Here is a 17,078-nt window from a genome sequence, read left to right as displayed (position 1 = left end):
CTCCACTGCTCACTTTTGATTGGATGCTCTATTTGCTGAACTTTTGCACTGCACTTTTTGGACCCTTTGGTGGGGACTGTTTTAATAAAAGCGCTCACCACTGTTTCACCTTCCCCTTGTTCTGTTTGGTGTCCTCATTTGCTTGGCTCATCACCTTGGAAACGTTATCGGCGGTGGCAGGTTCAAGAGGCTCCTGGTGGATCCCGGTGGCATAGGGCCACCCCGCACTATCATCATGTTCAGACCAAAGACTGGAGCCCCAGTGCCAACCTTACAACAGTCTCAACCAGTAGCAACAGTTAGGCCACCATAAACTATTGTGTCTCCATTCCTCAACATCAGCAAGACATATTAGATAGATAGATATTAAGTGGACTTTGGGCACAAGATTAGGTCTGCTGACCTGACAGAATCCATTTCGAGTGGTCCAAGTGGTAGAGACAGGACATTGACATCAACCTTCTGGGCGACAGCAACAAAGAAAGGCACATTTCTTATTAACCATATTAACATGAATACTTCAACTTTTGCTTTGGTCAGCCACAAATGGAATAATAAAGAGGAACACATTACAGAAATTAATCACTATATTTAATATATTACAAAACAACAATAACATTATCACAGTGTGATCCAACGTACCACGATAATATTGTGTTGGGGCCTCCTTGACAATTCCCACCTCAGCTAACACCCCTGCTTTTCTTCCCTTCATCTCCAAGCACCCCTCAGAAATCTCCACTGACGAGGCCCACAGCCTGGGCACCCTCTTCAAATAAAGTTCCCCAAGATAAGCGCGGGCATGTGCCCGAGTGTGCCCTGCGACTAACTAAGCTGATTGCTACCTCCACCTTGACATTATCATGATAGTCTCTGCCTCCGGAATTAGATAAAGCAGCTGCAGGAAACAGACGGATGGAGACGAGAACACATTTAAAGCATAACAGTTGAATTTTTCAAGTCAAAGTTATTTCTTCAAAATCATACTTGATATAAAATTTGCCACATTAAAAACTGAGTCCTAAAGTGAAGCATGGTGTGTTGTATAGTGGAGCTGTAGGGTATCGGGGTGAAAAAAAGGCCTTAAAACTTTGAGAAAATACCAATATTTTAAGCCAAAGAGGTAATTGAGTGTCAATCCGTGCCATGAGATTGCACAAATATAATAAAATAGTGCATCAGAGTCAATATGAGAACAACAAAAAAGTGAAATCGAGCCATTTGCACTTCATTTTGCTGCTCGTCATACGCATGCTGTGGATTCGTCTCCAAGTGCTGTCACCGATATTGTTGAACGTGAATGATAATGGCCGTCTCTGTTCTGTAGACCGCTAGACAATAATAACTTAAACAGTCACACTTACAGTTTCTCACACTCTTTCACTATACAGAAACTTATTCTGATATTTCACAAAGGTATTGGCAGCTGCCACCGGTATGATAATGAAGACGTGTGTGTGAGCGAGAAAAAGACTGAGCCGCACGCAGCCAGCATGCAATCAAGTGACAAGAAAGACAGACAACATAAGTTTCATTTTAATCAGGCGGAAGTTGAGTAAGTTTAGTACTGACGTTGTAGCAGAAGCAGAGGGGTAGCACAGGGCTGTCATTCCTGCCTCAGACCCTCAGGATCTGCATGAAGTTTGCACGTCCTCAACGGTGATTTACGGACTGACTGGTACCAGTGAGATTACTCACTCAAAACTGTCCTCCGTTCTTTTATTACCATATCCTCAACAAGAGAGACACGTCACGCGACTGAACATTCGATAATTGGTGTGAGGTGCTTTAATCTGCCCTGTTATTAAAAGTGAAAAAGGCGGACTGAGTATATCAGTTTTTTTTACTTCAATCATGTGTGTGCACAACACAAAAGTGCAATGTGCAAGTGGCTCGGCTCTTTAAAAGCCTAAGACTTCTATCCATCCATCCATCATCCAACCCACTATATCCTAACTACAAGTTCACGGGGGTCTGCTGGAGCCAATCCCAGGCAACACAGGGCGCAAGGCAGGAAACAATCCCTGGGCAGGGCGCCATCCCACCGCAGGGCACACACACACACACACACTAAGGACAATTTAGGATCACCACTGCACCTAACCTGCATGTCTTTGGACTGTGGGAGGAAACCCACGCAGACACAGGGAGAACATGCAAACTCCACATCGGGAGGACCTGGGAAGCGAACCCAGGCCTCCTTACTGCGAGGCAGCAGCGCTACCACCGCGCCGCCCTCTAAGACTTCTAATAAAAAGAAAATGCAGTGTAAGCACTTCAGTTCAGATTCATTGACTTTGTGCAAAGAATAATGAAACTACTCTGTGCGCTCCTCACCATCATGCTGCCACTTGGCGTGAATCTTGCTTGGTGGTCTATGTAAAATAAGCGAGACGCCGGTGCCATTTAAGAAAGAAATAATCGTATGATTTGAACGGCCATCTGTATGGTGTTACAAGCCATGGCAGAACACAGCCACAGAAGAAACAGAAATGCAGAAGCAAATGTAGGAAAGCAAGCATTCATCATAATCCAAACACGATGCCCACTCTCTTTTGACAACCTTGCTGATTAATGGGGGACCTGCACATAACTATTAGTAAATGGGACAACATTACCTCCATGGTCATGTCATGGCTGACAGCGAACCCCCGATTTCAAATGCGACACTATTCTATTAGATTTGTTTCCTCAGCCGGGCGTGTGGACCTCTGGGCCCTGTCTGTGACTGGCGTGTTCCACCAGTTCTAATTTAATCCATTTTCTTAGATAGCTTCAGGGTGGGGTGGGTTTAGGGTGGTGTGGTGTAGCAGGTCCACAGCTCACGTCAAAAAGGCCAGTTTTAAATAAATAATCGCTGCTCTCGCGGCTTAGCGAGGGGCCGTGGTGGTGTGTGGCCAAGCGGTTCTCGGGGAATTCGTGATGCGAGCACCAGCTGAGGAGTCATCCGCATCCGTAATTGTTCCTGGGAGCCGCTGATTGCCACAGGTGAATCACGTCCCCGTTATAAAGGGAAGCACGAGGCGGCTAGTGGGAGAGGGAGAGATAAAAATGAAGGAAAAAGAAATAGAGGTTGCAGGAAGCAGCAAGGAGAGAGCCGGTGTGAGTGAACGAAGGCTCGCAGGCAGGCAGCTGGACAGTGAGCCCTAGCAGGGGTGTTAGGCCAACACCTACGGCAGTTGGTAATGGTCGCTCCTGCTGAGCATTTAGTAGAGAGCGGGAGTGATCAGAAGAAGGATGGCTGGCCGCATAAGGCCGAGAAGTCAGTGGGAGTCAGGAGACTTGGGTGATGGATTCCCCAATGTGAGCGTCCTGGCCTTTGGGGAACCTAAGTCTCGGTCTGGAGAGCACAACCGAAGCCAGGGATCGGGAGGCCTCCAGATCAGGAATGGAAAGAAGGTCTGCTGCAGGAAGGGCGACTCTCCTGTTGCGGAGCCCAGATGGGAGAAGCAGGGGAGCCACCAGGTAAAAGAAGACAACGGGCTTTGTGTTTTTAATGGACTGCTTCCAGCCGTTGTTTTAACCTCATTATTTTAAAGGAACGTTTTTTTTTTTTTCTATTTATTGGATTTTTAACCTCCACTCAGCACTTGTTTTTATGGATTATTTATTTAATGAATTAATGCACTGCACTTTACTTATCTGGACACTTTGTTTTTGAATGTTTTGTTGTTGATTTTAATAAAAGCACTTGGCACTTTTTTACACCATCCCCTTGCTCCATTTGTTGTGCCTCACTGGTGAGCTCATCAGTAACGTTACCGACGGTGTCGAGTTCAAGAGCTCCCTGAAGCTGCATGGGAGTGTGGAGCAGAACCCGCATCGTCACAGGTGGGCACATGTGAGGGTGGGGTGGGTTTAGGGTGGGCGCATGTGAGGGTAGGGTGGGGGGGGCGCATGTGAGGGTGGGGTTTCCTCAAAATCCATCCATTTTCCAACCCGCTGAATCCGAACACAGGGTCACGGGGGTCTGCTGGAGCCAATCTCAGCCAACACAGGGCACAAGGCAGGAACCAATCCTGGGCAGGGTGCCAACCCACAGCAGGACAAACACACACCAAGCACACACTAGGGACAATTTAGAATCGCCAATCCACCTAACCTGCATGTCTTTGGACTGTGGGAGGAAACCCACGCAGACACGGGGAGAACATGCAAATTCCACGCAGGGAAGACCCGGGAAGCGAACCCGGGTCTCCTAACTGCAAGGCAGCAGCGCTACCCACTGCACCACCGTGCCACCCTTCTTCAAAATCTATACATGAAAATGCCTTTTCCTCTTTAGCTTCCTTACTATTTGTTTATGACATCAATTAAGAAGAAAAAGATTGTTGTGAACTAGAGAGTTCCTAAGCACTCAAAAATGTCCACTAGGGTGGGGTGGGGGAAGCCATCATACCCTGGTTAATCACAAAGAGGACTACAAAGAATTTTTTTTTTTTTTTTTTTACAAAAAATGCTCTGTTGCAAAATGAAGCACAAGAGATAAAAGGAGTTACCCGCTATACAATCCAGAGGCAAACAAATCCAAAAATAAACAGCAAAAAAGGGGTCAAAAATCCAGTAGTCACAAAAACGTCAGAACAACCACAAATCCGCCGACACTCACCACACCACAGCTGCATACAATGAACTGCCAAGACACACGGCACACAGCAGCAGTTACCTAGGCATAAAGAAACTGAACGATCAGCACTATCAACATTAAAAAGATGAACACAGCAAACAGAAAAGAGACATTTGAACCCCAGCCATCTGAAACATAACAACTCCATCTATCCATTATCCAACCCACTGAATCCGAACACAGGGTCACGGGGATCTGCTGGAGCCAATCCCAGCCAACACAGGGCACAAGGCAGGAACCAATCCCGGGCAGGGTGCCAACCCACCGCAGGACACACACAAAGCATACATTACGGCCAATTTAGAATCGCCAATCCACCTAACCTGCATGTCTTTGGACTGTGGGAGGAAACCGGAGCGCTCGGAGGAAACCCACACAGACACGGGGAAAACATGCAAACTCCACGCAGGGAGGATCCAGGAAGCGAACCCAGGTCTCCTTACTGCGAGGCAGCAGCGCTACCACTGCGCCACCATGCTGCCCAACATAACAACTGCCTTACGAAATATCCTGGGGGCTGCTGTGATAAAACATATTAATTTCCAGTTTACTTTTGTCGTCACAAGCTTAGCTCAGAAACACGGAAGGCCCATTTTCTTAAAACTAAACTTTTGCCACTTTTTATCACATTTGGACTCTGGTACCCTTTAATCTCCATTATAAAACACAATAGGCTTGTTACTTTTTAAAATGTATAAAACATGCTTCACTTTAGAGCACCCTTTCATGTGGCAAATTAGTATAATCCATGATTGTGAAGTAATAACTTCATGCATCTTCTCTTAATGGCATATTCCTCAAAAATGATGAACGCACAGTCATCTTGGTGTTGCTAACGCGCACTGTTCTCGCTCGCTCACTCACTTGATTAGATCTACTGTGATATACTATTTAAACAACAAACCCCCCCCCCCCCCCCCCCCCAAATTGCACAACATCCCTTCACCCAATAAAACTAATGCCTGCCTAACTTTCCCTTGAAGCCCCAAACTATCCCCACTTCCTCAGCTGGCTCTCAGTGAGCACAAGGCCTACACATTCCCAGATTGACAGAAGGAGAAAAGTAAAAGTGCACTGGCGTTCCTAGACAGCGCCACCTTCAGGCAGAAAGGGGAGAGAGGACCCGAGCCACTTGAAACATTCTCTTATTAGCAGTTACAGAAGTGGCCAATGTTTTACACATTTCACAATATACAGCTCCCCCTGCTGGCAGATCATGGAAAGTGCAGCCGTATACCGCACTCCATTGTTAAAACGGGAAGGGTGTGCCAGTGCCACTAAATAGTCACTTCTTGGCAGGAGGAGGCCAGTGCCCTGACACTATGCAGTGACCCCATGGTATAAAATAAAATAAGGAAAGACTTGGACCAATTCCACCACACAGTTTATTCTGCTGGCAGGTGAATAGGCACTGGCACTGGCATGTGTAGCTGCAAGCGCCCATATTGTCAGAAAAGTGGGTGCCACCACTCTAGTGGCATTACGCATCTCCTGTGCTGGACAAATCTGGACATTTGTCCATGTCTGCATAGAGCTGTCCATGGTGGAGGAGAAGAGCAAGCAAATTGATATAATTCCTCCTCCAAGCTGTGTCAATGAAAATATTGGGCACCCCCTTTGCAAACAGAAGCTAAGGCACTTATGGCCATCCTCTAGTGTCTGTCACCCCGGGATTTTTTCCAGAGAGTCAAAAGCACTATGGATACGTTGCATTATACTGCACCCCAGACTCCCACCTTCAGACAAGGGGGCTGCGCGAATGACTTTCAGTCGTGTCCCAACCTTCTGAGCACATCTCGCACTTCCCTCTCCACCCTGCGAAAGTGCCCTTTCTTCCAGATGCTCCGAGAGGTGCGCCGTCCGCCCTCCAGATCACGCAGGAACAGCTGCAGGTGCTCTTGAACCCGGGCCCGGTCCCAGGTGGCACTGTTCTTCTTCACAATATTAAGGATCACCTCCCAGTACTCCGAGACGTTCTCTCCCTGAGTGACGGACACCAGCATCTTCACTTTGCCTTGGTTGCCTTGGCTTGCGCTATGGAGGGCCAGCTTTCCAGTTTCACTCACTGGGTTGAGGTAGAGACTGGAAAATAAACAAAAAACAAAAAAAATAAATAAACTTGTCACGATGAGCACATGTAGGCAAAAAAAAGATATGAAGGGCATACGGTAAGGGGGAGCCTAATACTCACTGCACTCGGTCCAAAGTTGGGTGGTCTCGACATGCTTCCACCAGCTTCAGGGAGGCATGGTCACAAATGGAGTTGTATGCCACGTTGAGCTCCTCCAGTCCAGTATTGTCCTTCAGGTGGGCTGCCAGGGCAATGGCACCTCCATCACCCAGGTCAGTGTGCATGAGAGAGAGATGCTTGAGGGAATGGCTGCCGACCAGCGTCTCTGCCAGGATGCGAGCCCCCTCTTCAGCCAGCGGGTTGTCACAGAGGCTATGATGAAAAAGCACAAAAATGAGAGTGTCCCATAATGTCCAAATCAGCAGTTACTGGAGGGCCATAGTGCCCTGTAATGTCCGAAATCACATTAAGAGTCTCGGCACTTATTGGAGGGTCATAGTACCCTATAATGTCTTAACTCAGCAGTCAGAGTGGCTCAGCTCTAACTGGAGGACCGTAGTGCCCCGTAATGTCCAAATTCAGCAGTTTGAGTGGCTCAGCTCTTACTGGAGAGGACCATAGTGTCCTGTAACGTCTGAAATCGGCAGTTAAAGAGTCTCAGCTCTTACTGGAAGGTATTATAGTGCCCTGTAATGTCTGAAATCAGCAGTTCGAGTGGCTCAGCACTTACAGGAAGGCCATGGTGCCCCGTAATGTCCAAAATCACATTAAGAGTCTCGGCACTTTTTGGAGGGTCATAGTACCCTATAATGTCTTAACTCAGCAGTCAGAGTGGCTCAGCTCTAACTGGAGGACCGTAGTGCCCCGAAATGTCTGAGATCAGCAGTTAGAGAGTCTAAGCTCTTATTGGGGGCCTTGTAGTGCCCCGTAATGTCCAAAATCAGCAGTTTGAATGGCTCAGCTCTTACTGGAGGACCACAGTGCCCCATAATGTCTGAAATCAGCAGTTAGAGTGGCTCAGTTCTTACTGGAGAGGACCATAGTGTCATGTAATGTCTGAAATCAGCAGTTAGAAAGTCTCAGCTCTTACTGGGGGCCTTATAGTGTCCTGTAATGTCCAAAATCAGCAGTTAGAGTGGCTCAGTTCTTACAGGAGGGCCATAGTGCCCTGTAATATTCAAAATCACATTATGAGTCTCAGCTCTTACTGGAGGGCCATAGTGCCCCGTAATGTCCAAAATCAGCAGTTTGAGTGGCTCAGCTCTTACTGGAGAGGACCATAGTGTCCTGTAACGTCTGAAATCGGCAGTTAAAGAGTCTCAGCTCTTACTAGAAGGTATTATAGTGCCCTGTAATGTCTTAAATCAGCAGTTCGAGTGGCTCAGCACTTACAGGAAGGCCATGGTGCCCTGTAATGTCCAAAATCACATTAAGAGTCTGAGCACTTTTTGGAGGGTCATAGTACCCTATAATGTCTTATCTCAGCAGTCAGAGTGGCTCAGCTCTAACTGGAGGACCGTAGTGCCCCGCAATGTCCAAAATCAGCAGTTTGAATGGCTCAGCTCTTACTGGAGGACCACAGTGCCCCATAATGTCTGAAATCAGCAGTTAGAGTGGCTCAGTTCTTACTGGAGAGGACCATAGTGTCATGTAATGTCTGAAATCGGCAGTTAAAGAGTCTCGGCTCTTACTGGAAGGTATTATAGTGCCCTGTAATGTCTGAAATCAGCAGTTTGAGTGGCTCAGCACTTACAGGAAGGCCATGGTGCCCTGTAATATTCAAAATCACATTAAGAGTCTCAGCTCTTACTGGAGGCCCATGGTGCGCCGTAATGTCTGAAATCAGCAGTACAAGTGGCTCAGTTCTTACTGGAGGGCCACAGTACCCCATAATGTCTGAAATCAGCAGTTTGAGTGGCTTAGTTCTTACTGAAGAGGACCATGGTGTCCTGTAATGTCTGAAATCAGCAGTTAAAGAGTCTCAGCTCTTACTGGAGGGCCACAGTGCCCCATAATGTCTGAAATCAGCAGTACAAGTGGCTCAGTTCTTACAGGAGGGCCATAGTGCCCTGTAATATTCAAAATCACATTAAGAGTCTCAGCTCTTACTGGAGGGCCATAGTGCGCCGTAATGTCTGAAATCAGCAGTTTGAGTGGCTCAGTTCTTACTGAAGAGGACCATAGTGTCCTGTAATGTCTGAAATCGGCAGTTAAAGAGTCTCAGCACTTACTGGAGGGACTGGATGGCGCAGTTGCTGTCCAGCAGAATACTTCTGATGTGCTCGCAGGCCACCGGGTGAAGGTTGTTAAACTGCAAACTGGAAGACAAAAGAGAAAAGCCAATTTAAAGGTCATCTGGTGGTCACTCCACACACTTGAGGTCACGCGGCTGACCTGACACTCACTTAACATTTCGGCACCGGAGCAGGACAGGCAGGAGTGTAAGCAGCCCCTCCGGGGTCAGATGGCAGGAGGACAAGTCCAGCTCATCCAGCAGATGCGTGGGCGGAAGTGTGGACATGACGGAGGTCAAGACGAAGCATTTGAGGGGTGTCATCCGTACGGATGACAGGTTGAGGCGGCTGTGGGAGCGCAGTACCTCAGCCGTGAAGCTTTGGTTCTGAAACTCATACAGGAAGAAGAGAAAGTCCACCAGCTCCTCGGGGGGCAGCTTCTTCTGGCTGCTGCTGATCAGATGCTTCTTGAGGGTGTGGGCAATCTGGATGACAGACGAACTTTTGATGTTGCACCCCATATGTTCCAGCAGGACCCTGTTACTGTGTGCCAGAAGGCCGCCCATGAAGATAGGGAAGAGCTCGAAGGAGTCTTTGGTCTGCTGCTCACGGGGAGCGGGGCCCTGTACCCCCAGCAAGCTTTGCTCCACCTGATCCAAGACATCCTCATTCATCAGGTCCTCCTCCTTGAACATCTCCTTGGCCATGGTGTGGCCAATGCTGCCCTTGCTGCGCCCGCTGATCCTACGGTACAAGCTGGGGAACATCTTCAACAAGTTAAAAAAGGCAAAGACACGCAGAGGCAGGAACTTGGCCAAGATGTTCAACAAGGTGGTCAGATCTTCACTGACTTGACCGATAGCCTCTGAGACCTCCTTCCCCAGCACTTCCAGCACAGTTTTCTTCTCACCCAGAACCACATACAGGGCAGCAAGGTACTCCTGCATGGTGGGAATAACAAAAACGTGTCTTGTCTCATCAGAGTTGCCATCTAGACGGTGAGCAATGAAGAAGTCCAAAACATCTGTGCGTAAGACCCCCAGCTGCTGGAGTTCTTCATCTGTCTGGGACTTGGTGTCGAGCCACTCCTGTAACTCCTCATCAGTGAAGGAGGTCTTCTTGGCGCGGATACCCTCATATGCCACCTTACCCACCGTCTTGACAACGTAGCGCATGAGTGAGATGCTCTGTTGTGGACCACTGGCACCTGCCACCAAGATCTCTCCAGCGAAGTTGAGTCGCAGAAAGCCAGTGTAGATGCCAGTCAGGGAGCAAAGGGGGGCGTGAGAGTCAGTGAAGTGCAGGAAGTGCAGGATGGCACAAGTCAGCCAACAGTATGAGGGCAAGAAGCAGGCAGCCGCCAGCTGGGACTCTCGCTGCAGATTCATGTAGAGCAGACTCATGAGCTCCTCAGAACCATGGCCCAGGCGGCTGGTGAAGTAGGCACGCTGCTGTTCAATGTCACCAAAGCCTCGGATCTGTACATAGTGGTTCACGTACTTGGTGGGCACCATGTCCAGGGCTGACATTCTGCTAGTCACCAGGATGCTGGCCTGAAATGAATAAATAGAATGAGAGTTTAGCCTGAGAGGTGAACGTGAAGTTAATGGGTGGAGTAGGGGTGCCACTCACCTCTGGCAGAAGGTACTTGCGGAGCAGGTTGACCAGAATGCCAGCCGCACTGAGAGGCTCATCTGGGTTGTTGCAGAGTTCCGTACTGGAAATGCGGAAGTCCAGTTTCATCTGCTCCAGGCCATTGAAGATGAAGAGTACATCATGTGCAGAGGTGCTGTCCCCCCTGAGTTGTGGAACATCTCGGAGGTGCAGGTACTTCCTAGCCACCAGCTTCCGCAGCGATATAGCCTGGGTGCACACTGACAGGTCCTCACAGGAAAACGGGATGACCAGGCCAAACTGGGATAGTGCCACTCCAGAGCACCAATCCAGAACTAGCTTCTGGACTACCGTGCTTTTCCCGGTCCCGACACCACCATACAAAACAACATTCTGCCCGTGTTTCAGTTCAGACCCGGTCAAATCGTCAAAGAGCTGGGCTACACTGAGGGGCTGCTGCTGTGAAAGCAAAGCCTGGTCTTTTATGGAGGTCACTTTGTGCCCATGTTGTTGTGGATGGGCTTCAACAATCAGAGGATCCACATGCATGGCCACTGGAGAGAATAATTCTCCAAACTGCTTTTCCTCTCGAGGCATGTGGCTGAACCACAGTGTAAGTCTCTGCTTGTGAATCTGCACAGGGTCTGCAGGAGAGAAAACAGCAGCGTTCAGAAGATGCAGGGGCCACAATAGCCAAGAATGACTGTTGGCGGTGCCAGGAGGGGGGAGCCTTGCAGAACGATGGGTCTTGAGGAGAGGGAAAGGTCCGAAAGATGTCAGAGGCAGGAAGCATGGAGTGTTAAAAGGCTTTCGGACAGGAGGGGCCAGTAGGAAAGAGGATGAGAAAGGGGTGGGGCAAAGAGGGTGGATCATTATAGAGTCGGGAGGGAAGAGAGAGGTGGGACCTTAAGGAGAAAGAGGGGATAGAGAAGATTGACTGGCAGGAAGCATGTAGGGATGAAGGGCTTTCAGGGGAGGAAGGGGCCAGTAGAAAAAAAAAGAATGAAAAATGGGTGGAGCTTTGTAGAGTCGGGGAAGAGAGAGGTGGGGCCTTGAGAAGGAGGGGCTAGAAGGATTTGACTATCATGAAGTGTGTAATGTTGAAGAGCTTTCAGGAGAGGGAGGGGCCAGTAGAAAAGAGAATGAAAAAGGGGTGGGGCAAAGAGTCAGGGGAAGAGATAGGTGGGAATGTGAGGAGAAGGAGGGGCTAGAAAGATTTGACGGGCAGGAAGTGTGAAGTGATGAAGGGCATTCAGGAGGGGGTGGGGTCCAATCTATATTACTAAACGACAGTTTAATTTATGCACGGCGGACGCACCGAAGCGCATGCGCATTGCTCCGCAGCGCCCCAGAGTCAAACGCAGCGGCTTCCCAGAGTCAGTAGGTGGCGCCCAAACAACACAACCTGTAAACTAAACTTGCTCTAATCCACTGTGCCAGCATTCTGTGTGGCACATAACGGTAATTCAGTAACAGAGAAACAAAAACGAGACCGCATGGATATAAACAATAAACGGAGGCTCCTACAACGCGCCTCACAAACACCAGAAGCAAAGAAGTCACGGCTCCAAAACGAAACACAAAACCGAGTCTGTATGGATGAAAACAATGAACAAAGGCGCCTACAACGCGCTTCTGAAACACTACATGTAAGAGAGGCACGGATCCAAAAAGAAACTGCAGAAGGGCTACACGTTGTTGTCAAAAAGGTCCAGTTAAGCTGCCTCCTTTGGATATGTAAAAGCTTTATGGAATGCATTAGATCCTACAATAGTTCATTTGCCTTTGCATCTACCGGGGTAAATATCAAGCCACCACCTGGGAATGGCCCATACTGCTTTCGCGTGTGTGGACAAATATTGCATCAGATTGGAAGAGTGCACCCTGAGCCAAATCACCACCGCAAATGTGCCCAAATGTATGTGTTAGATCTAGATGACGCAGTTTATCAACGAATGAACCTTCCTGAAAACAAGCAATGCACAGAGCTAATAATGAGAAATGTAGCTGAATTCATAAACAATCACCCATTAGCAAACTCTATAAAAATGCTACATGAGGTTGAAAAAGAAGCCAATACAAAAGCAGGGGCGGACGGTGTGGCACCAACTAAAATTGCTGTAGTGCTAATAAAGGACAAAGAACAGGATCCGAGACGATACAATGTACCCATCGTTAATGAAGTGGCAATTGTGTCTCAAAGTAAAGACGGTGAGCCTCCGTTTCACCGCGATATTGTCATGCATTTACGTCCTGATGGAACCAACCAACCTAAACTTGATACTTTGACATACCCCATTTTGTTTCCAACTGGCCAGGAAGGATGGAGTGCTGTAATTTGCAGATATAAAACAAATCAAGCACAGAAAAGATCACGGGTATCAATGAAAGAATATTTGTCCTACAGACTCTCAGTGAGAGACGAGTGTGATCCATTAATCAATGCAGGAAAGCTAACTCAACAATACTTAGGTGACGATTATGTTCGAGCACAATCACATGATCTCCAATGGATTAAAAACAACCAACCTGCACTGAGGGCCAATAACTACAAGTCGCTGATGGAGTACATAAATCGTGATGCGGACGTGGTAGATCACCCTGCTGGAAAAGCATTTATCATGAGTGCAGCGTGCATGCCGGGTTGTGCAGTATATAAGCACAGATGCCACAGGGAACAGGCAATCCCTACAAATATCGGAGGGAACAGAAAGTGATTGCCAGTCTTGGATTTGCGATTCTTTCGAGAATCGTGGGGTTGTTGGTAAAGAAGATTCTGAAAACAGAGTGCGGCCAAGAGGGTGGAGCATTATAGAGTGGGTAAGGGGAAGAGAGGGGAGGGACCTTAAGGAGAAAGAGGGGCTAGAGAGGTTTGACTGCAGGAAGTGGGGAGTGTTGAAGGGTTTTCAGGAGAGGGCGGGGCCAGTACGAAAAAAGAATGAAAAAAGGGGTGGAGCTTGGTAGAGTCAGGAGAAGGGAGAGGTGGGGCTAGAGGGATTTGACTGTCAGGAAGTGTGTAATGCTGAAGAGTTTTCAGGAGAGGGAGGGGCCAATAGGAAAGAATAAAAGGGGGTGGGGCTAAGTGTCAGCAGAATAGATAAGTGGTGGCATGAGGAGAAGGAGGGGCTAGGAAGATTTGACGAATAAGTGTGGAGTGATGAAGGGCATACAGGAGCGGGTGGGGGCTAGTAAAGGAGATTCTGAAGACGGAGCGTGATCAAGAGGGTGGAGCTTTGTAGAGTCCGGTGCAGAAAGGTGGGGCCTTGAGGAGAGGGAGGGGCCAGAAAGACATGACAGTCAGCAAGCTTGGTGTGGCGACGAGGGGAAGGAATAAAGAGATGCAAGAAGACAAGCAAAAAGGGCTGGAGCCTTTAGGTAAGAGATGACCAGAAGAGGGGCCAAGATGTGCAGAGCTTTGTAACGAGATAGAAGACAAAAAGATGTGTGAAGGCTGGAGAAAAGGCCTAAAGACCAGAAGACAGGAAACTGGTAAAGAGGAAGGGGCTATAAAAAGCCAGAAAGATTTGAGAACTAGAAAAGATATTTACTAGTGGAGCAAAGAGTCAGGGGAAGAGATAAGTGGGGATGAAGAAGAAAGATGTAAGAAGCATGAGGGGGGGACCAGGAAGCATGGAGTCTGGGGAAGGAGCTATCAGAGGGATGAAGACTGAGTGGTGGAATCTTAAGGTTCAGGCCAGTAGGATGTGAAAAGTTGGGGGGCGAATTGCAAATTCAGACAGGGAAGGCTGCAGTAGTTAGAAGACGCAGAATGCTGGGGCCTTATAGAGAGTCTTAATGATATGTCTACACTACTAAAAAAGTGAGTCTTTGGGTTTACCGTTTTACGTACAGTGGGTTGATAAAGTATTTGACCCCCTAGACAAAGTTTAAGTTTCCTCTAATATTTTTCTTCAAAAATAGCTTCATACTGTTACATATAAATGAGGGCCTCTTGGACAATAAATTTTCACTAAAAATCCTGAAAATCAAATTATGCTGCAACGATAAAGAACATATCAGTGAGATCTGCTGTTGAATAAGTGTTCGACCCCTCATAGCTTGGAGACTGTATGATTGTTAACAATGCAATAAGGGTAATGAAAACTGGTGTAAACAATCGAGCCATTCATCCTCTAGCGTGTTGACTGGTCTCCAGGCCAGTTCTTAGGAACATCCAACTGAGTAATAAGTACAAGTGGCTGACAAAAATGAAGACAAGGGGACTTTCTAATGACTTGAGAACCACTGTGATTAAGAAGTTTAAAGATGACAGTGGTACCAAGATGATTGCCAAGCTCCTTAGCCTCAGTGTGTCATCATAGTGAAGTGGAAGACAACTGGAAGCACAGTGAACCAGCCTACACTTGTGCTTGAAAGTTTGTGAACCCTTTAGAATTTTCTATATTTCTACATAAATATGACCTAAAACATCATCAGATTTTCACTCAAGTCCTAAAAGTAGGTAAAGAGAAACCAGTTAAACAAATGAGACAAAAATATTATACTTGGTCATTTATTTATTTAGGAAAATGATCGAATATTACATGTAAGAAGCTGTAAGAAGATTCAGGTTTTGCAGTGTCCTAGCCAGAGTCCGGATCTGAATCCGATTGAAAATATGTGGCGTGATCTCAAAATTGCAGTTCACCAACGAAAGCCTTTAAACTTTGCCCAGTTGGAACAGTTCTGCAGGGAAGAATGGGAAAAATTGCCTCCATCCAGGTGTGCTAAGCTTGTAGATGGCGATCCAAAGCGATTGCAAGCAGTTAATTGCCACAAAGGCTGCTGCTAATAATAATGTGTTATGTGAAGGGGTCCATTACTTTTTCAACAACATTTTTCACAACATGACTCTCAATTTGCATTTGTTTAGTTCACCAAGCTCTAAATGTTTCAAAATATGTACATAGAGAAATAAAAGCTCACTGTGAGACTCTGCATTTGTGATTTTTGTAAGATGGAAATATGGTGGCTTTCCAGAGGGGGTTGAATACTTTTTCAACCCACTGTATGCAGTGATAATTCCAGAAGTAACTATTTATTGATATTTTTTGCGTGTTTTGAGCAAGTGACTGGATATCTGAAATGCGAATGATGAGCAACGTGAATTTTAATTTTTTTTTATTCCCTATGGATGTTTTTTCCCATCACTTGCTGTTGTACAGCACTGGCCACCATTGAGTTCTCCGTTATGTCTGTCATAAGCTTCCTTCTCTCCATTCTGCATGACGACATGCGATTCAAAGTTTTTCTCGGCCCCAACTACAGACTACATGGGGTATGTAATATATGAGAAAATGTCTAGTTTTAGGGTGGAGTGCTTCTTTAAGGTCTTTGATCAACATTTGGGAAGACTCTGTCTGGATATCTTGCCAACGTCTCATCTCCTGATCTTTTTCCGGTATCGGTACAGACGCTAGCCATTGCATTGCTAATCAATCCCAGAACCACCCAGGAATGTGTGATGTCATAAAGGTTGGTGTGTGCATTACTGACTCAACCGAGACTGGAAAGAAATACGTTTGGTGTGCGATTCTTCAACATAAAACTTTTCCTGTTTAACAAACCACCTTTGGGTATATCGGGGTTTGATTTTTGATTTAACGTATTTGGCTGGGCGACAATTTTGGTAACACTTTCTGCTTGCACTTCTGACCATTATTTCGTCTCCTGATCCTTGTAATTAAAACTTTTCACCTTCTTTTGTGGAGGCAGAACACTAGGAGCACAGAGGTCAGGATACCCTGATGCATGAGAAAGAGACAGAGGTGAGAAAGAAAGAGTCGCTAGAAGCATAAAGGGTTAACTTATCTAAAGCAGCAAGTGCGGTGTTATCAGCTGTTTGCGTGTGCGCTCTGCCCGCCCGTCTGACTCGCTTGTATTGGGCACCAGAGCAGTTGTCAGACGAGTGGAAAAAAATCCAAAATAACCAACCAAGTTCAGCCAAGCGTTCTCAACGTCAGGCCGAAATGGTAAACTCACTCCCCACTGAAGTTTTAAGACGGAGGAGATTTGTCAACTGGGAAATTTTAAAAAATTTTGAAATTTTTGAAAAATTGCTACAGTGCAATCAGGAAAACTGAGAAGTTTCTTGACAAAAGTTTTTTTTAGATTAAGTTTGCCATGTCTCGACAAGGGCGGCACGGTGGTGCAGTGGGTGGTGCTGCTGCCTCGCAGTTAGGAGACCCGGATTCGCTTCCCGGGTCCTCCCTGCGTGGAGTTTGCATGTTCTCCCCGTGTCTGCGTGGGTTTCCTCCCACAATCCAAAGACATGCAGGTTAGGTGCATTGGCAATCCTAAATTGTCCCTAGTGTGTGTTTGGTGTGTGTGTGTGTGTGTGTGTGCCCTGCCCGGGGTTTGTTTCCTGTCTTGCGCCCTGTGTTGGCTGGGATTGGCTCCAGCAGACCCCCGTGACCCTATGGGTAGGTCCACAGGGTGCTGGGGGTCGAGTTGCGTTATGTGAACAGACAGACAGACAGATTTGGGCTTCTGTGGCGTGGCGTAGCGTAGTGGGGGCGGCACTTTTAGGGGG

At 47.3% G+C, this 17,078-nt stretch overlaps 1 protein-coding gene across 3 annotated transcripts in view; it reads right to left on the bottom strand.

Annotated features, from left to right (window-relative positions):
• Positions 1-548: 548 nt before the first annotated feature.
• The window catches only part of nlrx1 (NLR family member X1), a 32,057-nt gene continuing 15,527 nt past the window's right edge, over positions 549-17,078 (bottom strand). For 2 of the 3 annotated variants that reach the window (XM_051931954.1, XM_051931953.1), the window contains exons 5-10: positions 10,565-11,190; positions 9,104-10,485; positions 8,930-9,016; positions 6,819-7,070; positions 5,663-6,709; positions 549-5,626 (exon numbers count right to left, since the gene is read on the bottom strand). In XM_051931954.1, the coding sequence (XP_051787914.1) occupies positions 6,394-6,709; positions 6,819-7,070; positions 8,930-9,016; positions 9,104-10,485; positions 10,565-11,190 (2,663 nt within the window). In that variant the 3' untranslated portion in view covers positions 549-5,626; positions 5,663-6,393. The remainder of the gene's footprint in view (positions 5,627-5,662; positions 6,710-6,818; positions 7,071-8,929; positions 9,017-9,103; positions 10,486-10,564; positions 11,191-17,078) is intronic. The other variant, XM_051931955.1, reaches the window with a different exon arrangement.

Source organism: Erpetoichthys calabaricus, chromosome 9 (genome assembly GCF_900747795.2).
Source record: "Erpetoichthys calabaricus chromosome 9, fErpCal1.3, whole genome shotgun sequence".
Lineage (NCBI taxonomy): Eukaryota > Metazoa > Chordata > Cladistia > Polypteriformes > Polypteridae > Erpetoichthys > Erpetoichthys calabaricus.
The sequence above is the reverse complement of the archived record's forward strand: the minus strand, read 5'-3'. Positions and strand labels throughout refer to the sequence as shown.